Source organism: Culex pipiens, chromosome 1, assembly GCF_016801865.2.
Source record: "Culex pipiens pallens isolate TS chromosome 1, TS_CPP_V2, whole genome shotgun sequence".
Classification (NCBI taxonomy): domain Eukaryota; kingdom Metazoa; phylum Arthropoda; class Insecta; order Diptera; family Culicidae; genus Culex; species Culex pipiens.
In genome coordinates this window covers 133,378,377-133,402,939 of record NC_068937.1, presented here as the reverse complement: position 1 = coordinate 133,402,939, position 24,563 = coordinate 133,378,377, and the positions used below count along the sequence as shown (strand labels likewise).

The 24,563-nt window shown below is 42.1% G+C and overlaps 4 protein-coding genes across 5 annotated transcripts in view; 3 read left to right on the top strand and 1 right to left on the bottom strand.

Moving 5' to 3' along the window:
• The window catches only part of LOC120431669 (sodium-independent sulfate anion transporter), a 36,831-nt gene extending 19,951 nt beyond the window's left edge, over positions 1-16,880 (top strand). The window contains exons 1-9 of one of the 2 annotated variants that reach the window (XM_039596793.2): positions 10,925-11,094; positions 13,998-14,163; positions 14,279-14,414; positions 14,471-14,579; positions 14,647-15,060; positions 15,128-15,482; positions 15,542-15,844; positions 15,904-16,049; positions 16,106-16,880. In XM_039596793.2, the coding sequence (XP_039452727.1) occupies positions 14,040-14,163; positions 14,279-14,414; positions 14,471-14,579; positions 14,647-15,060; positions 15,128-15,482; positions 15,542-15,844; positions 15,904-16,049; positions 16,106-16,462 (1,944 nt within the window). In that variant the 5' untranslated portion in view covers positions 10,925-11,094; positions 13,998-14,039 and the 3' untranslated portion in view covers positions 16,463-16,880. Of the gene's footprint in view, positions 1-10,924; positions 11,095-13,997; positions 14,164-14,278; positions 14,415-14,470; positions 14,580-14,646; positions 15,061-15,127; positions 15,483-15,541; positions 15,845-15,903; positions 16,050-16,105 lie in introns of those variants that run through there. The other variant, XM_039596786.2, reaches the window with a different exon arrangement.
• Positions 16,881-17,977: 1,097 nt separating this feature from the next.
• Positions 17,978-18,719, top strand: LOC120431855 (60S ribosome subunit biogenesis protein NIP7 homolog). The gene is made up of 2 exons (XM_039596991.2): positions 17,978-18,142; positions 18,195-18,719. The coding sequence occupies exons 1-2, from the start codon at positions 18,087-18,089 to the stop codon at positions 18,679-18,681; spliced, it is 543 nt and encodes a 180-aa protein (XP_039452925.1). The 5' UTR covers positions 17,978-18,086; the 3' UTR covers positions 18,682-18,719.
• A 139-nt stretch (positions 18,720-18,858) lies between these two features.
• LOC120431712 (peroxisomal carnitine O-octanoyltransferase) lies at positions 18,859-23,970 on the top strand. The gene is made up of 3 exons (XM_039596839.2): positions 18,859-19,489; positions 22,205-23,131; positions 23,189-23,970. The coding sequence occupies exons 1-3, from the start codon at positions 19,238-19,240 to the stop codon at positions 23,864-23,866; spliced, it is 1,857 nt and encodes a 618-aa protein (XP_039452773.1). The 5' UTR covers positions 18,859-19,237; the 3' UTR covers positions 23,867-23,970.
• On the bottom strand, positions 19,484-20,442 carry LOC120431720 (uncharacterized). The gene is made up of 2 exons (XM_039596850.2): positions 20,098-20,442; positions 19,484-20,026 (listed from the first exon to the last, which is right to left on the bottom strand). The coding sequence occupies exons 1-2, from the start codon at positions 20,191-20,193 to the stop codon at positions 19,511-19,513; spliced, it is 612 nt and encodes a 203-aa protein (XP_039452784.1). The 5' UTR covers positions 20,194-20,442; the 3' UTR covers positions 19,484-19,510.
• Positions 23,971-24,563: the final 593 nt, after the last annotated feature.

Here is a 24,563-nt window from a genome sequence, read left to right as displayed (position 1 = left end):
TGCAAACACCTCACTTCCAAACAGAGGCAACGAAAAGTAATTACCGTTCGATTGGCCGGCGTGAACTCTCGCGCCGATATACACAGCTGTTTTTTGCTGCGTTCGAATTCGTTTTATCCAATTAGGGAGGTTCACAGCACCTCCGACCCGATCCACTTAGCAGGGTCTGAGCGGCAGATTTAGTGTTTTGATTGGGTTGAAGTTTGCGTGTGCGCGAGTGACAGGTGACAGTGATGCCATCGCTCGGCGTTTCTCCAAACTAATTTTGACAGTTCTTTCTTTTCGTTGAATACATAACCTCAACTCAATGGCTGGGAGTTATTCAAAGGAAGGCAAGGGTTATGTGCGTCCAGGTTACATGGGAGTGCACCGATCAACAACGTATCAAAAACGGCATCCAAACCGAGCTAGTCGGACCGACTAAAGTGTGCACCTTTTATAATCGTGTTCGCTCTTTAGCGTTCGTCTACACCTGGTGATTATGTTTTTAAGGCGGGACGACGGCTTCGGTTGCAGCGTCATGCCGCGAGAAGGAAGTGTTCGAAGAGGCGCGCGCGTGCAAGGTGACGTGACGACGTAAACAAAGCTTGAGATGCGGGTGTAGTTTGTTTACAAACACCCCGATGACGTCACAAGCCACTGTGACGTTGCGGTATCGAGCCGCGGCCGTTAATCAAAGGATTCGGGTTCAATTCCAATTGGTTTCAAGATTTTTTTTTTGTTATTTCGCGAACGTTTGATAGTCATTGTGAGGGGAGGTTTGGGTCATAAACGTCACAACCTTGGCCAGACCTTCGCAAACGCAAAGATCGCTGGGGACAGATAACAAGTCAACGTTTTGCGATGAAAGAAATTTTATTTGATTTCGCGGCAAAATTGTTTGTTTGCCCAATATTGCCGTGCGGCGACGTGAGCTGCTTTCGCAGTGAAGTCTCGTCAGATGTTCAAAAGACGATTGAAATGTGTAATGCGCGGCACGTGACGAACGTTGGTTCCATTTTAAAATTGTAAACTATTTGTCATGAGGGCTGATGATCGTCAACTGCTCGTGGAGCGAGTGTTTGTGGGAGGTTGATCACTCCCGGGCTGATTGCTGTTATTGATTATTATGGACGTTTATTGGATGGCTTTGCAATGTTTTGAATAATGTATGGTGACACGAGCCGCAGGATCGTTGAGTTCAATACTTTTTTTACGAAATCGAAAAATAACTGCAGTAAGCCAACAAAAATCGGAAAATTTAGATCATTTTGTGGCAATCGATTATTACGTACAATTTTTGATTTTCTCTGACTTTTTAAACATTAAATAATCTTTAAACTGTTCCAAATTTGTGGGATGACAGTAATGGCTTTCAAAAATAAAAGGATTTGTTAAGGTATTTGCAACATCAGATAAAATTTCATCAGAATTCAATGCGGTTTATTGGCTGTTCCGTGTTTAACCGATATAAAATCAAGTGTTAAAAGACCCGAAAGCTCTGCAACACGTGTAGTGACGTTAACCAGAAACAACCGGTTGTTCAACCAGCCATAATTAGCTAGGGATGTACTCTTTCTCACCATGCTCAACTCAAGGTAATAACATTGAATGACCTGGTTGGAAAACATCCGCGTTGATGGGAATTCTGCGCTAGCCTGGTAATTGCTATATGTTACAACTGACGTCACGAAATTGTTTCGTTATGTTGCAACATTCCAGCCTATCATTAAATCCGATCATCCCTTCATGCCCGACCCGTGTCCGCAAATTGATTGTTAATTTATTCCCGACGGAGTCACTCTATTAATCAATCGGTAATAAATTTGCAAACGAGTTAATACGCCGATCGCGGTGCCCCTCGTTGAACCACGTGTCACGCCGGTGTGGGTACCGCAACCCCTTATAAATAATAAACAGAGGGTGGAGTCGTCGCGGAAAATTCACACGATCAAGTTTCCTCCTTCTGGTGCTACCATGGATTTGCATATTGAAAGCTTTGACAGCTGCACACACTGTTTAGTACCGAAAATCAACACTTGGCTGCGCTGGAAACCACTTTTTTTCGTTTCAGGTTAAAAAAATTCTGTATGAGATATGTTTCTAAAGACAATTTTCGCAATCCTGATTTCAAAGGCGTTTCTTAAAAAATGACATCCCTTTGTCTGTGCATTCCACCCGCACAACAAAAGCAGTCCAAAGGGAGCGTTCTTTTATTACGTAACGCGAAAAATCGGACTTTTAGACCCCCTCCCCCCCCCCCCTCGTAACAAAATTTCCATACAAATTTTAAAAATTTTGTATGGAGCGTAACACGGCCTCCGACCCCCCCTCCCCCCCTACTGCGTTACGTAATAAAAGAACGCTCCCAAAGGGTCGAACCGGTTCTCTCAAAAGTGTCGAGACTGGGCATTCCAGTCACGATCGATCGATGTCCGGTATAGCCACAAATCTATAAGTCAGCAGCTATTAGCATAAAATCTGTATCAAACAAACCGGCCTCTAATCAAATGTTTATTAATTGACTACATGCTGTAAAAGCGGAAAAATGTTAGTGCTTCAAAAATGGGTTCAATTAACGCCTCGATCAATTCCTAGCTTTGTTACGGGACTAAACTGAATTGAAAGTGATCCTCTACAGCATAGGCAAAGAGACGTAAACCTCTTGAATCCACCATGACCGGAAACTCACCACGACAAATTTAAATTCACCACAGTTTATTTTTTACGCGCTTGACGTTTGCTTTAAGCTGGGTGCGCGCACAGTACCAAACACGTTCGCGTGTTCACAACTAAATGTCTCTTCTGAGCAATTCCAGCTCAAATCAGGATTTTTGTACCCGACCCTCTCCGATTTCAATGAAACTTTGTAGACATGTTATCCTAGGCCTATATAAGCCATTTTTGTGTATATGGAGCCAATTGTACTCGAAAATAACATTTGAGAAGGGCGTAAGCTATTTAAATATTTTTGTATTTTGTAATTTAAAAATTACTGTAACTCAAAGCCGTTGCATCGTATCAAAAAGTGGTCAAAGACAAACTTGTAGGAAATTGGACGGGCTTTCTGAAAAAAATACACTGAAAGAAAAATACACGCCACTTCCATGAGATTTTTCAATTTTTAAGTTTAAAAGTTAAATTTGAAGGTGATGTCACGATTTTTTTTTCGTTCAAATTTTTTGAGGAAATAGCCTAAAATGTAACAAAAAGACTCACGAAAAATGCAGGATGGTATGTCTCTCCTAAAAAAATACAAAAATCATTTACTAAAACTGTTTTTTTGAAAAGTGGTCTAAACGTCAAAATTTTCAAAAACCGATAGTGGGAATCGATTCCCCAGACAATTTTACATAAAAGTCTCCATATTGACCATTGTCCTATGTCCAATCCTTGTGAAGATACAGCGGTTTTAAAAATAAAAATGTTGAAAAAATAGGTTTTTTGATGGTTTTTTGCAATTTCTAAATGACAGACTTGATTTTTCAGTCTCGAAAATATTTTTAGCGGAAAGCTCGTCGAATTTCCCATACTCGTTTTAATATTTATGTAAGCTTATTTACTATCCAGGTTTTTACCACACTGAAAAAAATATACTATTCTCAGTTATGAGCAATGTAATTAAGGTCATATCTGTAAGCCCAAACATCCAATTGAAAAGCTGCCAAAGGCAAACTTATAGGAAATTGGACGAGCTTTCCGGTAAAAATATTTTCTAAACTGAAAAATCAAGTTTGTCATTTAGAAATTGCAAATAACCATCAAAAAACCTATTTTTTCAACATTTTTATTTTTAAAACCGCCGTATCTTCACAAGGATTGAACATAGGATAATAGTCAATATGGAGACTGTTATGTAAAATTGTTTGGGGAATCGATTCCCACTGTTAATTTTTGAAAATTTTGACGTTTAGACCACTTTTCAAAAAAACAGTTTTAGTAAATGATTCTTGTAGTTTTTTAGGAGAGACATACCATCCTGCATTTTTCGTGAGTCTTTTTGTTACGTTTTAGGCTATTTCCTCAAATTTGAACGAAAAAAAATCGTGACATCACCTACAAATTTAACTTTTAAACTTAAAAATTGAAAAATCTCATGGAAGTGGCGTGTATTTTTCTTTCAGTGTATTTTTTTCAAAAAGCCCGTCCAATTTCCTACAAGTTTGTCTTTGACCACTTTTTGATACGATGCAACGGCTTTGAGTTGCAGTAATTTTCAAATTACAAAATACAAAAATATTTAAATTACTTACGCCATTCTCAAAGGTCATTTTCGAGTACAACATGCTCCATATACACAAAAATGGCTTATATAGGCCTAGGATAACATGTCTAAAAAGTTTCATTGAAATCGGAGAGGGTCGGGTACAAAAGTACCAGAAAAATTCCTGATTTGAGCTGGAATTGCTCTACTAAGGAGTGATTAATGGTCTGTTTGTCTGTGTATTGGGGAAGTCCTGGCGTGAGACTAACTTAACTTTACTTTAATTGTGGTGGAGTCAACCAAGTCGTACGAAAGGTTTGCTGTTGTAATTGCTCTAATTGTCAACTATTTCCGTTTTCCAATAACTGCATCGGAATCTATTAGCAATTTCCACAACACCTTCTCTGGTGGTTGACCTCACCTTTAGGCGTTCAATGTTATTTGAAAAATTGACAACACTGAAGAAGCTTTGCCCAAAATATTTTCCCGCGTTTGTCCATATTTAAATGGCGAAAATTTTGTTCGTTTTGAAAATATTTTAAAAAGTTTGTTAAAAAGCATTTTAAACCCTTTTTGACAGCTGCCTCAAGTCAGTCTAATAAAGTTTAGCAAATCGCCCGCCAATCCATCGCTGAATTATTCATAGTGGATCTCTCCACTACTAGAACAACTAGTTCATCGCAAAATCGACCAGTCCAGTGACAGTGGGACCGATTCTGTTTGAAATTATAATCGCAATTAATGATAATTCAGTCGCGTGTGCCCGCACGATATTTTATTTATGAGTTGGCCACGCTTGCCCGTTTGACAACCCGCCGGACTCGGGGAACAAAACATACACGCAAATTAGTCAATCAAATGATATCGCAAACTGGAGCTAGAACAAACAATAGTCCCCTGCGGGCAGTAGAACAGGTCAGGCCGGGTCTAGGAATACGTAACCCTTGTTGAACACGCGGATCTGGATTAAAATGTCACTAATGTGTTTGAAAGTCACTTGAAACTGCACCCAGATTGTGCGATAATTCACGCTTTCCCACGGGTCTTGAGTTCTTGCAAGACTTGGGCCCAGTAGAGAATAGTTGACCCATTAGGTCATATCCCGGATCGGTGACGCCCACCAAGCGGATCGATTTGAACTAATAAAAACAATTAGTCATATTAGCAGCTCAAGTCGCGGACATGCGGTAGACAATGTGATTTACAATGTTAACGAAAGTCATTACAAGAACTTGATCTTACTTGCGGCACAAACAAGAAGACAAAATAAAATTTGACCTAATTTGACAAACTTAATACTGCCACCTACCGGCAGAAAGCGCAACTACAACTGTCAAAATTGAGCAGTGTTGCCAGCTTGATCCCTCCCAACCGCCAAGTCCACTTGTCTGTGCCGCGCACAACTCACACGCGATATCAAGTTTCTCCGCGCTGTCGCCGACATAACCTCAAACGGCAGATTTTTCACGTGATTCAACACGCCGTCAAGCCGGATTGGTCCGGTTTCATCTGCTGCTGCTGTTGCTGGATGACAGTTTGACAAACACACCAAAGGGGGGGAAAACACACTTTTGCCGCATTCCACCGCAAGATGGCTAGCTGTCAGCCGCGAGGTATGAATGAATGCATGTTTATTCAATCTGGCAGAGGGTTGGGATTCTCCGGAACTCGGGGAAATAAAAAGGTGAAAAAGTTGATATTTTTGTAACAAGCTTCATTACCCGCTGCTGATACGGCACATTACGGCTGTGGCGTTTGAATGCCGGGAAAATTGATTTAGATGGGAACGGGTGGCTTGGCCACAACAATGTTTGTTAGTGTGTTGTTTTTGTTGTTGTTTAATTGTGGTTATTTGAAATGCACGAATTTTCTAGTTGAAATATAATGGCTGCTGGATTTCTCAAAATTATTTTAAGCTAGTTAAAACAATTCAATAACAGCATGGTCAATTTTCACGGTAAAATTTGATCACAGACAAACCGACATAAACCTTTGAACAAAAAGTAAAAAAAAAATCCGTTTGAAACCGTTGGCCCACTAGCGCAATCTGTTGCTGTGTTTTGAAAGCAGTCTCACCGAAATCTGTCAAATGACACCGAATCGTGGTAAAGTGATGGCGCCTTGTCTGTGCTATTTGCTGTCTGTGATTTTATAACGAATAAAGGCTAACCTTTTCGTCGCGGTATTCCCAGCGGAACTTTTCGCAACCTGTTGCATCCAGAACAATCTGAGGGTTCTCAATGGTTGCACCATTGTAAGCTTTTATTAATCTGGCCTATCACACGAGCAATCTCAATTGTTTCTTTCTGCTGTTCAGGTAGCATGTTAAGATCGCGAGATTGATCCTAAATTGATCATGAGCATCGCTTTGCTCAGGTCATCAGTACTCTGGAGTTAACCCTTGATTAGCCGGGTGCGCGATTTTAAGTTACTTAATTGGCGAATCTCAGCACATTAATAGAAATCAGCTTCGTAATATTCACCACAATTGGGTACTAAAGCCCTGTGTCAATTTTTATGTACAACGGTAAAAAATACGATTAAAAAGCATTTCTGATCACTTTTTTTCATTTTAATGAAAAAAAAAAAAATATAATGACAAGACAACATTTTTTTCGATGGATCAACTATGGTCCCCTTGGAACGAGCTGTCAAGTAGGAACTTTTCTGTCAAGAAGGACCGCGAGGTTAATTTTTAAAAATTGATTTAAAAATCCATTTCAAATTCTTTGTGGTCGTACAAAGGGTCATTTTACTCAGAAAAATAAGCTTTATCGCTGTAAACAATAATATCAGCAATCTAAGCTTCATTTTAGGACCCAATTGAAGTCATAAATTAATCGCCAGCGCAGTTGCTGTGCAACTTTGAAATCAGTCGCGATCTGGGAGATGCTTAATCGATTCGGGACTTCTGAGCGCCTAATTGAGTCCGTTAGCATACAATCGAGCGATAATTTTATTTGTTAGAATAATTACGGTACGAGCATGCAACGTCGTTACATCACGCTGTTGCGGGGCCCATCTTAGTCGAACACTTTGTGATAAAATTCTCACGCAAATTCGAGCGAATCGCGCGTCAATTCTGGTGTCAACGATTTATGAATTATTTGCGGTAAACTGCGGCTTTCGCGATGAATCAGATTGGAATCGGCCCTATCGCAATCAAATCAGTTGTTTTATTCCACTTGGAAGTACTGTGGAAATTTACACTTCACTTGTTACGCATCTGGTTTGATAAGTAATTGAGAGCTTTAGACAGATATTGTGGGATTATTTGTAAGTGGAAATGTTTGTGATGTTTTAATTATTCAAATTATTTGTACGCAAAATAAGAAAAGTTGTTTTGACTGCACAAGTTTCACATGAAGGTGTTTAGTTTAATGAGACGTGTAATGTAAATGTATTTAACAACAGGCAAAACCACAGACAAAAGAAAGTGTGCGATTAAAATTCTACGGTCACTTTGAACGATCGGAAACTCACCACGAAAAAGGTTAAATTCACCTCAGCTCATTTACTCGCGTTTGACAGTTGCTTGAAACTGAATAAGTGCATTTTTTTTCGACCGCAATTTATTGGCTCTGGTGAGTGTAATTTTGGTAGAAATGTTCAATTATGGACGTCTGTTTGTCTGTTATAGTTAATTAACTTGTTGAAAAATCTCATAAAAATTTAGTGTTTTGACGCAAAAAGTTCAGGGTTGTTACGGATGGCGTGGATCGCGCGAATGGCGCGTTTCGCGCGGATAGCGCGGATTTGGCGCGGATTTGCTGACTTAATTTGCTCAGGCGCGGATTTCACGCGGATGGCAATTTTGATAAATAAAATAATTAACTTTCAAGTTATAAAGAAAATTATTGTCAGGAATTACGATAATTTTTTTAGTGCAAAAACTGCAATTTCTTAGAAGTTACTGAAACAAAATTGAATTTTCTTCCGAAAATGTTTGTTTATAATTTCTAAATAAGAAACGTCGAAATAATCTACAAGAAGAGATAATTATTGTTGAAGATTTCTTAAATAAACTTATTCTTACACTCAACTCATTATTAACATCTGATACAGGCTCTGAATATTCCATTTCTTTTAAGTTTTAGGTGATGTTTTATTTACCCCTTATGTATTGTTTATTTTATACTGGATACATTTTGATTCTTTTGACCCATATTTCAAACTTTTATACATTACAAAAAAATATTATTGGGGCTTGTTCCAGTGGGCGTACTGTGGTGAAATCCCAAATATGAGTTTGATTGGACGTAACAGAAGCTGGCTTTCCACCTTTGATTTTAGATTGGATTTAACCCGTAGAAAGATTTTTTTCTGAATTTAAATATTTTTGGGGAAAAAATAAAAAGATCAAAATATTCAAAATTAAAGCTCCAACATTCAAAATTCAAAGTTTCAGAAATTAAAAAAAAATATTTTTTTATAGTTGTTTAATCCAAAATTGAAAAATTCAGATTTTTAAATAGCTAACAATAAAAAAATTTAAATTTTTTAAATAAAAAAAACAAAAATCTCTCCAAAAATTCAGGAATTCAAAATATTCAAAACTCAAGAATAAATTCTCAAAATTTAAAAATTTTGGAAATTGATAATGAAAAAAATTCAATGGAACAAAAACTTATAAATTCTTAAATTAATTTCTTATATTCTTAAATTCTTACACTCTCAAACTCTGGATCTTTAAAGAAAAGAACTGCAGAATTCTTAAATTCTAAAATTTTTATCACCATCATAGATTACAGAAAATCTGATAACTTTGGAGCATTTTTGAAGTCATATTTTAGGTTAAAGAAATTTTGAGAAGAAAATAATACAAATTTCGTGTCGAGTACGAACTGCATGTAATTTATCAAATCCTTAGATTTATGAATTTTCAAATCTCTTATTTTTTTCAATATATTGATCTTTAAATCTCAATTTTCAAATTCATATTCGAATTTCTTTTTTTGCCAAATTTATTGTTATGGCTTTTCTTTCTGCTCATCCTAGCAAAAATAAATTTGTCATATAATTTTCGGCGTTTCAACATTCTGGGTTTTGAGATTGAGATAAGGCTATTCTGGATTTAAAGTTGTATTTATTGAATGCAACATAATTTTAACGTTTGTGATTTTTGCGTTCCTTCCGACGGAGCCCATAATCATAAAACGATTTTAATTTTTGTTCTCAAATACTTAAAAAATAAAAAATAAAATTGTTATGAAACTCTGTTGTATACTTGTCGCGCAAAATTATTTTTCTTAATTTGGCGCGGATTGGGTTTCGGGACAGCGCGGATTTGGCGCGGATTTTTTTTTCGACTTCTCCGTAACAACCCTGAAAGTAGCTTCTTTATGCAAAATAGTGAAGATGTGAGTTGAACTATAGTTCAAATTGTGCTTCTTGATTTAAATTAGCGCTGCAAAGTTTGCTTTTGAGAAAAAGAAAAAAATGTTTTTTTCAATGATAGCTAAATGTTTTTTTTTCTGTATGTTAAAATATCGAATAACAATCGTTTGAAATTTAAATAAATTTGCCCGTAATTCAAAGCTATGAAATCGAAATTAAGATTAGAACAACGCGAAACTTAAAGGTCCATTGCATAATTGACGAAAGATTGGCTAATCTTTTTTTTCTCGCATCTGACTCAACCCAACCTCCGAAAAGACACGTTTTCAATTCTCAGATAGGGCTCTATCAAGCAAAAGGCCAAAAGGTCGAGTCCATTTCGCAAAAGTTCTGCTCCCTTTCGCCATCTCGTCACCGGGAATTGGCACTGATAACCACCTTGACGTATCAATCACAGACAAGCAAACTTGATAGTTTGATTAAAAACATGAAGCGAACATATTTCGCTTTATTTTCTACTGTTTTTCGTAAACGTGTATCTGTCATTTTTTCATTTCAACTTTTATGAACCACCTTGAGATCTGCCAAGTCTCTTTGCCTTCAGTGACTAAATCTGCGATGTTTAGAAACATCGCACATCGCGAACGTAAACAAATTTTACGACCCTAATCGGCGTGCTCATCACGTGCCTCGGCCATGTTTGGGTAATCCCGTGCTGCATGCTAACTTGCTGGTCAAATCTGGTTTTGGCCGGTGAATTACGCACTTTGGACTGTCCGCCCACAGACTGTCAGGGGATTCCAGGTCAAGCCGGTTTCGAAACAGTCTTGGGACTTTTCTCATTGAGGAATCCCCATGTGGGGGAACGACCCGGTAGATTTACCCCCAGAGTGGTACAGATAGATCAGATCTTGATCTTCGGTTGATGGATGAACCCTCAAAGTGACAATTTTTCATTTTAAAAGATAAAGTTCACCTTGCAAAAAAAGAAAATAGGCTAATAATATTATTAAAAAAATAAATACAGTAAAAAACAAATCGCTGGATGAAAATCAAAAAATTAAGATCGACACTACAAGGTTAACCAGCCGGCTTGTCCGACTTCCAGTTGTTGTGGAAAAGACCGGGGAAATTTGAAAATTCTGCTGCGGTGGTTAATCCTCTCAGCTCTCTCCTCTCTCAAGAAGTTATTCGCGAAACGGTGATCTCTGATCAACTCAACAGATCGCCAGAAGAGCGGTTATCAATGGGCCCGGTTGTTCACAGAACCAGCTGAGTTGAGCTGAGAGAGCGAGGCTCGGAAAAAGAGACTTAGCTCGGGCGATATCAGTCGCGCAAAAATGGCTCTGTTTGCGCAGTTTCAGCTGGGCTAGCATCAGGACAGGTTGTGTTATGATCAACGGACCGGTGAAAATTAAATTAAATTGTTTGAGAATCAGCTGGTCAAAGTGTTGTTGAAACAGTTTTCAACAAAACTACTGGACTGTAAACAGTGATTGTAAATTTGAGCTGTAGTGAAGTGAATTGAGGAAATCTGGAGTTATTCTGTTTGTGTTGTGAACTGTGATTCAGAGGTTTGTTGATGAATCATTTTGTCCTAATAAATTGATAGAAAATCATCTGAACGTAACTAAAAGTAAATAAAAGTAAATTTTGTCAACAAATTAACTTCAACCTCTACTTACCAATTCTTTGTCATCGTTTTGAACATCTTTTGCTCTGCAAAATTTTACTTTTTCTTAATTTATTTATTTTCTTCATAATTTTTAAATAATTTATAGCACTTATCTTGTATATTTGTTGCTTTTTCATTATTTTAGAAGTATAAACATATTCTTCAACTTTGTTTTTATTATGTTTCCGATTTTTTGAGTTTTGCATATTTTACAGAACTTTTTGATTTGTTGTCTAATTTGAAAATAATTTGTTTTTGTATTTCCCTCCCCCTTCAAAATTTTTCCGAAACATAAAGAGACAAAAAAAATCTTAGAAAGCATTACCAATTATTGCGTTCTTTTAATTTTCCTCTGGTTTCTCTGTTTTTGTACGCATTAAAATTTGCTAACTTTTTTTAGATTTCTAAATAATTTTGATGACAAAGAGATGAAACAAAATCAAATAAAAATACAAAATAATAATAAATGTCGGAAAAAGTGCGAAATTCATGAGAACTTACCTATTGTTTGTTCTGTATTTGACAGTTGATTTTAACTGCGACATTTATTACAGTGTGCGCGTTTACTACTAGATGGCTCAAGTTGAAAATTATTGGTGAACTTTAAAGGTGCTCGATGATTTACGTTTGTTTGTCTGTGGGTTTGCAAATAGAGAGAGGCACCTCTTTTCTTCACAATTTTTGGTTTAATTCGAAGATAAAGATTTGATAAGGAGTTTCCTTCAGGGCTGCATGCTGGAATCAAAAATGACATTCGTATAATAAAACGTAACATTTATTTATTTTTTCCCTAAAAACATGTCCAAAAACCAGCCGCTTATAAAAACTTTTTTCATATAGCTTCAAAATATTAATTTAAATTGAAGTTAGGCACAGACAAGCAGACGTAAATCATTGATCAACTTTTACAAAAACTCATCAATCACTTCTTGCTAGAGCCATCCAGTTGTGAATGCACGCACCGCATAAACGTGTAACTACCAACTTACATGCAACTGTCGTACGCATTTAAATGAGCTGTGGTGAATATACAATGGCCGTGGTGAGTTTAAGATCATTCATATAGACCGTTTAATTGGGTCCTAAAATGAAGCTTAGATTGCTGATTAGCGTGGCTCACGGATATATGAAAAAGACAAAAGTGTTCAATTTCGAACGCCTCGACCGAAATTTTGTAGCTTATAGCCGCAGAAGCTAGCCTGAAATTTTGAGCGCATTTTGTTAATGTTAAGTTGTTCCACTCTTGACCTGAAGTTATAAAGAAATTTCAATAAATTTAATTTATTTATTTTCAACTTTTTAACTCTTCTTCGAGAAAGTTTTCCTATGCCGTATGATTTTTTTCAGAATAGAGGTTTCTTATAGGTTTTGATCCGGGGAACAACTTTGTAGAACATCGCAAAGCGCTAGGAATTAATCCCGGAAAGATACAGGCAAATTTTTAGAGAACGTTGAATTTTATTTTTTTTTTCCGATATTTTTTTCCGTACTCCAAAAAATATCCTGTATCTTTTCGGGATCAATTACTAGCGCTTTGCGATGTTCTACAAAGTTGTTCCCCGGATCAAAAACTATAAGAAACCTGAGAATAGGAAAATTTGATTGGGTTTTGGGAAACTTTCTCTATGAAGAGGTTTAAAGTGAAAATTTCCCATAGTGATTTTTTAGAAGTTCCATACTAACTTCAGGTCAATGGTGGAAGTACTAAACCTTAACCAAATACGCTCAAAATTTCAGGTTATGTTCTGGGGCCATATTGCTACAAAATTCCGGTCGAGGCGTTCGAAATTGAACACTTATGTCTTTTTCATATATCCGTGAGCCACGCTATTGCTGATATTATTGTTTACAGCGATAAAGCTTATTTTTCTGAGTACATTGACCCTTTGTACGATCACAAAGAGTTTAAAATGGATTTTTAAATCAATTTTGAAAAATTAACCTCGCGGTCCTTCTTGACAGAAAAGTTCCTACTTGACAGCTCGTTCCAAGGGGACCATAGTTGATCCATCGGAAAAATGTTGTCTAGTCATTATTTTTTTTTGCACTACTTTCTGCACTTGATCAGAAATGGTTTTTGATCTTGTTTTTTACCGTTGTACATAAAAATTGACATAGGGCTTTAGTACCCAATTGCTGATTGATACATTTTTAATGATATTTACGTCGATTTTTCTGTGATATAGGTGTGTTTGTGCACACTTTTGCTTCTAATTATGTTTCGAAAATATTCACAATTTTCAAATTATTTCCTCAACAGTATTTTCCAATAATTTCATTATATCTTTCGATTTGTGAAGCATTTATTTTGTTTAATAATGTTTAATTTAGAAAGAGGTAATAAAGACGTATTAAAAGTCTTAGGCGCTGTTGTCGAAAGCTTGGTTTATCGTGTAAAATGAACAAAAGAACAGGTCACACATAAATTTCCAACTTTCGAAACATCTGCCTTGACGTTAGTTACCTTTCCGATTAGACAATCGAACAAGGATACACTTTGCCATGTTTATTTAATGTCTACGAAATGAATAAGACAAATTCCGCCGCCGGCCCACCCGCCCGCGTAAAGATTCGCCACTCAAGTTTGCCCATCTGGTTAGCGAATAAAAAGCCCAGCTTTGACCAGAACCAGACTAACACGCTATGAATCGCTATGGACTGTTTGTTCCACACGACTCACCACGGGGAACGCGCTAAATGGCTCCCAATCAAAATCCCACCTGCCTGCTAAATAAGTGCAAATGTCCCATGACAATAGGACTTGTGATAATTTTATTATTATTTTTTTGCGATTAATTTCAGATTCCTAACTGACGACGCGTGGTCGCGGTCTTCCGAAAAACCATGAGGACTCAAATTAGTCCGGACGGTTCGTACGTCAACGAGGGGATGAACTGCTCCTCGCTGGACATAACGATGCCCAACGGGGAACCGCACGGCGGTTTGACGGGATCGAACGAGTTTATCCGTAAGTATTTGACGGGATAAACCTTAAATCACTACATGTGTTACCTCTTTAGAAAACAAAATGACACCAGTGTTGCCAGTGAAACAGATTTTTCAAAAATAACTTTTCGTTGTAGTGTCCGCAAGCGGGAAGAAAATCTCCTCGGAGAACCGCATGGAGCAGGTGAACCAGTGGTGCCAGCGAAAGGTCAAAAGCGCCTGCACGAGAAAGACGCTCCACAAACGGTTGCCAATTTCGCGGTGGCTACCAAAGTGAGTATTTATCAAATGAAACTCGTTTCAAGTGTAACCGGCTCGAATTTCCACAGCTACAACTCGTCGGACGCGGTCGGGGATTTAGTGGCGGGTATCACCGTCGGCCTAACCGTAATTCCTCAGGCCCTCGCGTATTCCGGCATTGCTGGGCTTCCCGCAGCGGTGAGTTGTTTGGAAGTGTGGGTGTGGTTTTTGAACTTGACCTTGATTTTTGTCTCGTGTTATGCAGTACGGTCTCTACGGTTCCTTCCTCGGGTGCATCGTGTACATCTTCCTCGGCAGTTGCAAGGACGTTCCGATGGGTCCGACGGCCATTTCGGCACTGCTGACGTACCAGACGGCGCGGGGCAATGTTGCCAAGTCGATTCTGCTGTGCTTACTGACAGGGATCATCGAGCTGTTGATGGGCCTTTTCGGGTTGGGCTTCTTGGTGGACTTCGTTTCGGGTCCGGTTTCTTCCGGATTTACCTCCGCGGTTTCGCTGATCATCGTAACTTCGCAGATTAAAGACGTGCTGGGTATCTCGGCCAAGGGAACAACGTTCCTGGAGATCTGGCAGGCCATCTTTGCCGACATTCACAACATTCGAGCGTGGGACACGGTGCTGGGACTCACCTGTATCGCTGTGCTATTAATTATGAGGGTACGTTTCCGCTAGTCGGAAATAGATGGCGACACTTATTAACAACAAAATGGCGTCTCTTTCGTAGATCGTAGCAGGACTGAAGGTGGGCCCAGAGGAGGACACGCTCAAGTCGCGCAAGCACCGGATCATCAACAAGTTTATGTGGCTGATCGGGACGTCCAGGAACGCGATCCTGGTGGTGGTTTGCGGCGCCATCGGGTACGTGTTCCAGTCGTCGGCGCAGGCACCGTTCAAACTGATTGGCGAGATTCCACCGGGCATGCCGTCTTTCCAGGTGCCCTTGTTTTCGCTGACCGCCAACGAGACCTCCAGCGGACGAGCTGAATCGTTTTCGGAGATCGTCTCCGGACTGGGATCCGGGTTGATCGTGATTCCGCTGATCGCGCTCATGGAGAACATCGCCATCTGCAAGGCGTTCTGTGAGTTTGACAGTGATCCCAGGTGGTGAATTTCAACTAACTTGTCCTCTTCATTCCAGCCAACGGCAAACCGGTGGACGCCACCCAGGAACTGATTGCCATCGGAGTAGCCAACATCGCAAACACCTTCGTGCAAGGCTTCCCCGGAACGGGATCGCTGAGCCGTAGCGCCGTAAACAATGCGTCCGGAGTGAGGACTCCCATGGGCAACATCTACACCGGTGCCCTGGTGGTGCTTTCGCTGATGTTCTTCACGCCGTACTTCTCGTACATCCCGAAGGCTTCGCTTGCGGCGATCATCATCGCGGCGGTCGTGTTTATGGTCGAGGTCAAGGTCGTCAAACCCATGTGGAGAACCAAGAGTGAGTTACATTTTTCCAAGATGGCGGCCATACGATGACTAAACAATGTTTTCTTCCAGAGAGCGACTTGATTCCTGGACTCAGCACGTTCATTGCTTGCTTGGCGCTTCCCTTGGAGATGGGAATTCTCGTTGGAGTCGGCTTGAACGTTATCTTTATCCTGTACCACGCTGCTAGACCAAAGATCTCCGTCGAACGGCTAACGGTGAGCGTCCCAAGCTTCTTTACCCCACAAACCTAACCTCAAATTCCCCCCAACAGAGTCCCGGTGGAACCGAGTACCTCATCATCACGCCCGATCGCTGCCTGATCTTCCCGTCGGTGGACTACGTCCGGAACCTCGTCACGAAGCACTCGATCCGGCAGTCGCTCCCCGTGGTGATCGACTGTTCGCACGTGTACGGCGCCGACTACACGGCGGCCACCGTCATCGACAGCATTACGGCGGACTTTACCAAGCGGGATCAGCCGCTGTTTTTCTACAACCTGAAGCCGAGCGTGTGCGCCGTGTTCGAGGGTCTTTCGCCGGTGGACTTTGTCGTGTACTACCGGGAGGAACACCTGGACGATCTGCTGAAGGAGCGGGCGTACAAGCCGAAGCAGGTGCTAAGTGCTTGAAGTCCAGGGAACGACCTGGGAGTATGTGAGTTGCCGACAGTATTAGGGCCTAATTGCTGGGCGCCTCGAGGTATTACGAACGCGTTACCGTTAATCCTATTTTACCGACGGCCGAGCGATGTGTATTTATTAACAATTACAACGAGCATGATTTTACTCTCCGTAACCTAATCGAAGACTTAGAATTAATGTTTGGCCATCGACACTGTTAGTTCGTTTTTTTGCGGAATCCTCAAAATTTCCATAGGTTTTAAATTGCACGAACGTTTGTAACATTCCGGCCATAATTTATTAATTAAGGATTTTCACTGAAGCAGCAAGCATGGTATGAAGACACTTAAAAATGTTTTAACTTATGATATGTATTATATTTGCTATTGATGAATAAATAACTGTGATAAGGCGATACGTTATAAAACATGTGTTTCATTTTACGATATTTATGGGTTTTTCGCTTAAAATTACAAAGTAGTTTTATTTTATCGTGTATCATTTGTTTGTTGACAACATTGAATTTTCACTTTTGAAAAAATGGCGGCTGTCGATCTTCAACTACCCAACCGCCCACTGACCTCATGTCTGTTACCGTCATGTCGAGTAGTGATTCGAACTGGGGCAGCCAGTTCCAGCATACACTCAAAATCAGAAGTACCCTTCAAAAAGGGTTTTATCTACCCTTTATCTGTCATCCCAAAGAAAAAAAACCCTTTTTGAGGGTTACTTACACCCTTTTTTCAAGTTTACCGGTTGTACCCTTTGCAAAAGGGTGACGACGGGTGAACTTGAAAAAAAGGGTGGAAGTAACCCTCAAAAAGGGTTTTTTTTTCTTTGGGATGACAGATAAAGGGTAGATAAAACCCTTTTTGAAGGGTACTTCTGATTTTGAGTGTAAATCATAATTTCACACCACTCAAAATGGTTCCGTTCAACAGGCTTCTATTTTCACTGGCTGTCATTCACACCCGTTTACGGAATCACATGGTACGTTCGTTTGATGGCTAGTTCCACACTGAGTGCCGCACTCAGAGCTGTCAAAGTGTGTCTTTGAAGAAACTCTCGCTAGTTCCGCACGAGTTTCGCCGCCATCTTGGAACTGAAAATCTAGTGCCGCACTCGATATTTTTTCAGTTTCATGCGAGTTCCACGCACACTGACAAATGACGTTCGATTGAACCAAAACTGGCACCGACGAGTGCGGCACTCAGTGCCGCACCGGCTCTTCAAACGAACGTACCAACAGTATCTTTTTGGGTTATTATTGCACGGTTAATATTTAAGCAAGTTTGACATCGGACAAACCAAAATAGCGATTCATATTTCCTTAATTTTATTGTTTTTTTGTTGCTTATTTTTATTTCAAACGTCACCCAAAAGAACTCAACCAAGGGTCGCTCGAAATGTTCGCGCCAAAACACCCCTCGTTCGAAGCAGCCCTGCGCATTTTGCCGCGCACATGTTTTTTGTTGCGCGTGTATTGGTGTGTTGTTCCGTCAAGCACGTGCGCACTTGTGTGTTGATCAACATAAACAACGTGCACCTCGGACCAGGCGGTTGCGATAATCTGAACAAGACTTAAAATTTGAGTTTAATTTCAGGTTTTTAGTGTAAAAACAAAAATTTCACAATGAAACGCCTGTCGGAGGAAAAGACTAAGATTCTGTTCGAGAAGCTGTCCAAATAGTAAGTGTAAAAACTACGTTATTTCGTATTTTAATCATGCTCAATGTTTCAGCATTGGACCGAACGTGAAACTGCTGATTGACCGCGCCGACGGCACGTACTGCTTCCGGGAGATGAACATGCGCGTCTACTACATGTCGGAGAAGATTCTGAAGCTTGCGGAGGGTCTCAAGAAGCACCAGCTGGTGTCCGCCGGAACCTGCATCGGCAAGTTCACCAAGGGCAACAAGTTCATCCTGCACGTCACGGCGCTCAGCTATCTGGCCCCGTACGCACAGTACAAAATCTGGGCCAAACCGTCCACCGAGCAGCAGTTCCTGTACGGAAACCACATCAACAAGACCGGTATGGGACGGATCACGGAAAATACGCCCATGTACCAGGGAGTGGTCGTGATGTCCATGAACGACATTCCGCTCGGCTTCGGCGTTGCGGCCAAATCGACGGCGGACTGCAAGCTGGCCGACCCACTGGTGACGGTGTGCTTCCACCAGGCGGACATCGGGGAGTACATTCGAAACGAGGAATCGTTGATTTGAGGGGGAAGTTTGAATAAATATTTAAGTTTCGCTAAAAACGTCTTTTCACTCTGGAATTTGAGTCGGTTTCCATATAGGCCCTCTACTGTAAGAAATGAACAGAAGAGTTCATTATAGTAGGCGCGCTTGTGTATAGGTAGATGAATTTGACAGTGTCTGTTTGTTTTGGTTTTTGAACACGCACGCACAGTCCAGTTATTCAAAGCAGTTTGTTAACTCGGCCGTGCGGGACAGGTAAATTAAGTGTTTTAATCGAAAAAATCCAGTTTGTAAGAGACTGTCGAGGCATTCTGCCACTGAACCACCGATGAATAGCACCTTCTTGCGCTGCTAGCAGCAAAAACAAACTCCGCAGAACGAAAACAACTAGTCATCCAGCCAATCGAATCCAATCACTGGAGCTGCAATAAAAAAGAGAACCAACACCCTGAGCTTTTTGTGGGTCAGTTCCAAAGTCCATCGAGCACTTGAGCCGAGCCGTGAGTTCATGTCGAAGTAGTGCCAACCGTAGACGATACAACAGTCGACAAAGTGTAACCGAAGCGTTAACCTCGGGATGAACCGGGACGGCATTTATCACCTTCCTGAGGGAAGCAAGGAGACAACGTTCTGCTACGATGATTCGTTGCCGGCACTGCCGCTCCCAAAGCTGGAACACACCCTGAAACGGTACCTCGAGTCGCTGAAGCCGTTCGGAACCGCGGAAGAGCTGGAAGCTTCGAAGAAAGTTATTGAGGAGTTTCGTACCGGAATCGGCGGCAAACTGCATGCCCTGCTGGAGGAGAAGGCGAAACACGAGAAGAACTGGGTGAGTAAATTTATTCCAGAATTAGCTTTGTTTGTCAATCGTTGTCTGTTTTCGCAAGTAGTCGCCTAATTGATGCTTTATCTTATCAACTGTTTCTGGAACAATGTGTACATCTCTCGACGCTACAATCTGTTGCAGCTCATTTCTGATGGTGTTGGGCAGCATGTCGAAAACACAATCCAAATTTTCTACACTCAGAACTGAGTCGTCCCTTTTTGGAGGTCTTTTCTTCGTTCTCGATAAGTCGGGTTCCTCCATATATCCGGCTACCTTCTGACGTAGCTCCTCATCCGCTTCGGGAAGTCTTCCACTCGCTTGCGTTTGTTCCAAAACTTGTCGCAGCTCATCCCGTAACGACGGTGGAAAATGCTGCAAAAACTGCTCTATTTTGGCAGCCGGAGGAAGCACATAGTTCTCACGGACACGTTGCATCTCGTCGTGCACTTTTCGGCGTAGTTCCGGAGACATGTGCTCCAGGCCGCCTTTCAGAAACAGCTCTTCTAGGATGTCACGCTGCAGTCGGTCCGGCAGTATTTGCTGCAAACGATGGGGACTGATGAGTTGCCTTCGGTTGGGATTCGCACTTTCCGCTGGTTTCGTTGTCATACTTTCCGATATTCCGAGAATAAGTGCCTCCTGAATGATGCTCGTTGCTTCGAGATGTTTGCTGTCCGGAAAGTTGGACAGGAAATTGTCGATCGCATCTTGGGTAGGAACCAACGATTTCACTAAGGTCACATGTTTGCGGATTTTGTCATGAAGCTCAGCAGAGAGGTCAAAATTTGGTCCGTGATGTTGTAGCTCATGTACGAGCTGATCCCGAATCTCGTCTGGCAATGTCTCGTGGATTAGATCCACCAACAACGTGGAATCAGCTTCTCCTCGAACTGAACTAACGATGGTTACGCAGAATACTAAAAACACTTTCATTCTGTTTAGACTCGGCACAGACTGACTTGATGATTCTTGAAGGTGTATTTTTATCTAAGAAGTGTTCAATATCGTAACAACTGATTGTCGAACTAGTATCGATAAGTTTGTTTGGTATCGTTGAATGAACATGTTAGTGATAGGAATTTGTTCCGTTAAAACAGGTGCTTGATTTTGTAACGACTGAGTCACCTAGTCAGAGAAAATCACCTGCTCAATAGATAGCAGAATTCGGGAAATCATCTTTCGAAACTGCTTCTCATCAGATCAACGGACGTCCTATTCAAATGACAAGATAAGATGGAATCTTCGACCGTTATAAATTGGCCCAATAGCCTCGAACGGTCAGTCAGTCCCAATCCCTGCGCTGTTCTCCAAGATGAAGTCGAGTCTAGTCTTCGTGTTGGCCCTGGTGGCTCTGTCTAGTGCAAGTCCTTTTGGATTTACGAAACGCGTCGTTCGTTCCGTATCGCAGGAAACGCTAGATTTGGCATTCGATTCTATCGTGGAGATCTACCGTACCGTTGAGCGTACCTACCCGGCGGAACTGGTTCAGGAGATCGTGCACGAGATTCTGGAGAATGACGGAGCGTTCAACTTTAGCCCCGAACTGCGCGCTAAGCTGGATGAGAAGCGTGTCGAGCTGAAGCAAAACCTGATGGATGCCCAGGAGCAGATCATCACCGGTGGAGAGCCTTTGCCGGAGGTGATTCTGGAGAAGATTCGACTGTATCTGGATTACAGCGTTGGAACGCTGCTGGATCTGACTCCGTTCCAGCTGATGGAGGAGATTACCAAGGAAGTGCTGAAGAACGGTGGCTCGTTCGCCTTTAGCGATGAGATCTTGGTCTTGCTGGAGGAAAGCAAGGTCGCTTACAAGGACGGCATGAAGCGACTGCTGGACTACGAGTTCGAAGTGTTTGAAGACCTGATCGAGCTGGACGACGACCTTCGTCAGAAGATTTACGTTGCCGTTGAGTACATGATCGATCGCACGTACGACGCTATCCCGTGGGAACTGCTGGAGGATACGGTTTATTACATTTTGGAGAACGACGGATCGGTGCAGCTGTCAGAGGAACTGGTAGAACGCATCGAGGCCAACAAGGACGAGCTGAGGGAGAAGCTGCGCGATGCGCTGGATTACGTGGATGACTTGCTGAACGGCAAGTTTGATCCGGAACCTTTGTAGAAGGAATGTTTTAAGAAAAATAAAGCTGGCAATTTCAAATACGAATCGATTTATTCAATAATGGGTCTAGTTCTGGGCGGCATTCTCATTAACTTTCGGTAAATGGTCCATCAGTGTCTGCAATTTCTCCCAAATCGATGGATTCCCGGAGAGCATTCCAAACAGCTGCTCGACAACCTTGTTGTTATCGACAGAAGCGTTTTCAGGCGCAGCTTCTTCTACGGATTCACCTTCGACTTGCGGAGGGGGCACCAACGGTAGCTTTCCGACGACTTCCTGAATGCGATCCCAGACGCTGGCTAGGTCTGCTCCAGTGGTGCCTGCACTTCCGAAATGCTGATGAACGTCGTTGCGAATGTCCGCCTTGATGTTTACGTTCACGTTGACCAGGTCTCCGATCGTGTTACCCGAAACGGTGATGGGGTCGGCTTGAGCGATGGCAAGCACGATTGCGAGCGCTAGGGAAGCTGCGAAGATCTTCATGGTTCTGGGTTGAGTGGATGTTTTGGGAATCGCTACTTGGCATTTATACGGGCGAAACGCTGTCCCGGATGATGGATGACTGCAAGATAACGCATTGTCTCTCGTTACAGGTCGCAACATGGTGGGAGGATTACGCGTATCTGACCTTGCGGATGCCCTTGATCCCGTACTGCGTAATGGCGAGCCCGTTGCTGCTGGAGACCGTCGGGTTGGAGGATGTTCCGGAGAACTTTTTGAAGAGTGCGGCGATTTGCTGTACGATCAACATGCAATTCTGGAAGCTGCTCCGGACGGAAACGTTGCGACCGATCGCGAGCAGCGATAAGAAGATTCTTTTTTCGTCGGATTTGTATAAGAGGCTGTTTAATACGGTTCGAGCTCCCGGGCTGGAGATGGACAAGATCGTAAGCTACTTTAAAACGGAGAAGGAGGGGCCGTGTCCGTCGCACTTGCTGGTGATCTACAAGGGAAGGATGTTCAAGATCGAGGGACTGCATGAAGACGGGGAGATCTTGAGTCCGCAGGACTTTTTGCTGTACTTTCAGCAGATCCAGCACAAGGTAGACAGTGAGGACACGAGTATAAGCGGAGTTCCGTTGCTGAGTAATGATGACCGGACTACGTGGGCTCGTAATCGAAGTCATTTGATCGAGCTGTCGGAGAGGAATGCGGAAGTTATGCGAGATATCGAGAGTTCGATATCGATGTTTTCGATGGATACAAACGAACCGTCGGACTATTCGGAGGTCGCTACGCGGACCTTGATCGGCGATATGCATTCCAAGTGGGCGGACAAGAGCGCGACGACGGTTTGCTTCAAGAACGGGAAGATGGGCTGCATGGGAGAGCACTCGTGCTACGACGGGACGATCTCGATATCGATGAGTTTGTACGCAATGTTGAGCATCTTTGAGGACGGGATGCCGGACTGGAGCATTCCGCCGAAGCGGTTGGTGAAGCCGGTGGAGCTGGTTTTCGATCTGGACGACGAAATACGGGCCGAGATCGAGCGGATGACGGAGGTTGCGCAGAAGTTGGTAAGCAGAGTAGGGTTGGTAGATCTGTTGTAGTTTCTGATTTGTGATTCTTTCCAGCAAAACAGCGTCTGCGTCACGGTTGATCAGTTCAACGGGTACGGCAAGGAGTACATGAAGTCGAAGAAGATCCATCCGGATTCGTGGATTCAGACGGCGCTGCTGTTGGCGTACTACCGGCTGCACGGAACGTTTGCTCCGACCTACGAGACGGCCATGATGCGTCAGTACTACAAGGGTCGTACGGAGACGTGCCGATCGTGCAGCGTTGATTCGGTTAACTTTATCGAGGCTATGGGGAGTTCGAAGGAGTCGGCTGGCACGAAAGCGAAACTGTTCCGGACGGCGGCCAATCGCCAGACGGAGTTGATGAACGAAGCTAGGAAGGGAAATGGCGTTGATCGGCACCTGTTTGGGCTGTGGTGCATGGCGTACGATCAGGGGCTACCAATTCCGGAGTTTTACGACGATCCGATGTACAGCAAGAGTGGCGGAGGAGGGAACTTTATCCTGTCTACAAGTACGCTTGGGTTCACGATCAACTGTGGCTTTGTGGCGCCGATGTGTATGGACGGCTATGGATGCTTTTACACGATGCTTGGCGAGAATATCTGGTCCATCTTTACGGCCTACAAAGACTCCGAGGTGACTAGCTGTCGGAAGCTGCTGGCTGAATTCCATCGCGCGTTGGAAGATATTCGGACCATCATGGATGCCGATATTGGGACGAAGCTTTAATCTGCTTTAAATTGATTCTAAAAACGGTATTAGGTGCTTATTATGTTGATGACCATTGTTGTGTTATGTAAATAAATCGGTGAAATGATCCTTTTTTGATTGCATCCGACTCCGAGTTAAATTTCCCTTAATTGGTGGTTTCGGCTGGGGGGTTGGGGTCTATTTTGCAATGCAAACAGACATAAATCAGGCCTGATGCAGCTGATTTATGGAGTGCAGAACGTGACGTCTATTGCGCGTGGGTTGAAAATTTAATTCGGTTCTGACATCAAACTAATATCTGTTTGCAAATCCGATTTTTTACGCCAGAATGCGCTCGAAATAGGACCATAATAACCTCGCACAACTGACGTGCTCAAGCTTTGCGTGACTTGCTCTCGGAACGCATTCGCTTTGACAGTTTGGTTAGAATTTTGACAGACACGTAAGTTGTGCAATGTCATTTGACGTTTCATCACATTGTTGTTAAATTTGGCATACACCGAATTAAAATGGCGTCACAGAATTAACTGGCTTTTGCGTCACGTGAGCACGCCACCGGCGATTTAGTGATACCGGAAACCGCAAAATAAGAGCGCAAATAGAGAACAGTAGCAGTGGGAAATCATTTTAGAAACATGGTGACCTCCCGGGCGAGCTGGTCGACGCTCGGTTCTGGGAGATTAGAGTTTGGTCGGCACCACCACCACCATCACCA

Bases quoted from the DNA above. Each gene is read 5' to 3' on its own strand.
- LOC120431855 (XM_039596991.2), top strand. From the start codon at position 18,087: ATGAAACGCCTGTCGGAGGAAAAGACTAAGATTCTGTTCGAGAAGCTG. The intron at 18,143-18,194 runs GTAAGTGTAAAA...TCAATGTTTCAG, and splicing joins TTCGAGAAGCTGTCCAAATA to CATTGGACCGAACGTGAAAC.
- LOC120431712 (XM_039596839.2), top strand. From the start codon at position 19,238: ATGAACCGGGACGGCATTTATCACCTTCCTGAGGGAAGCAAGGAGACA. The intron at 19,490-22,204 runs GTGAGTAAATTT...CTCTCGTTACAG, and splicing joins CGAAACACGAGAAGAACTGG to GTCGCAACATGGTGGGAGGA. The intron at 23,132-23,188 runs GTAAGCAGAGTA...GATTCTTTCCAG, and splicing joins CGGAGGTTGCGCAGAAGTTG to CAAAACAGCGTCTGCGTCAC.
- LOC120431720 (XM_039596850.2), bottom strand. From the start codon at position 20,193: ATGCGATCGACAATTTCCTGTCCAACTTTCCGGACAGCAAACATCTCG. The intron at 20,027-20,097 runs GTATGACAACGA...CATCGTTTGCAG, and splicing joins TATTCTCGGAATATCGGAAA to CAAATACTGCCGGACCGACT.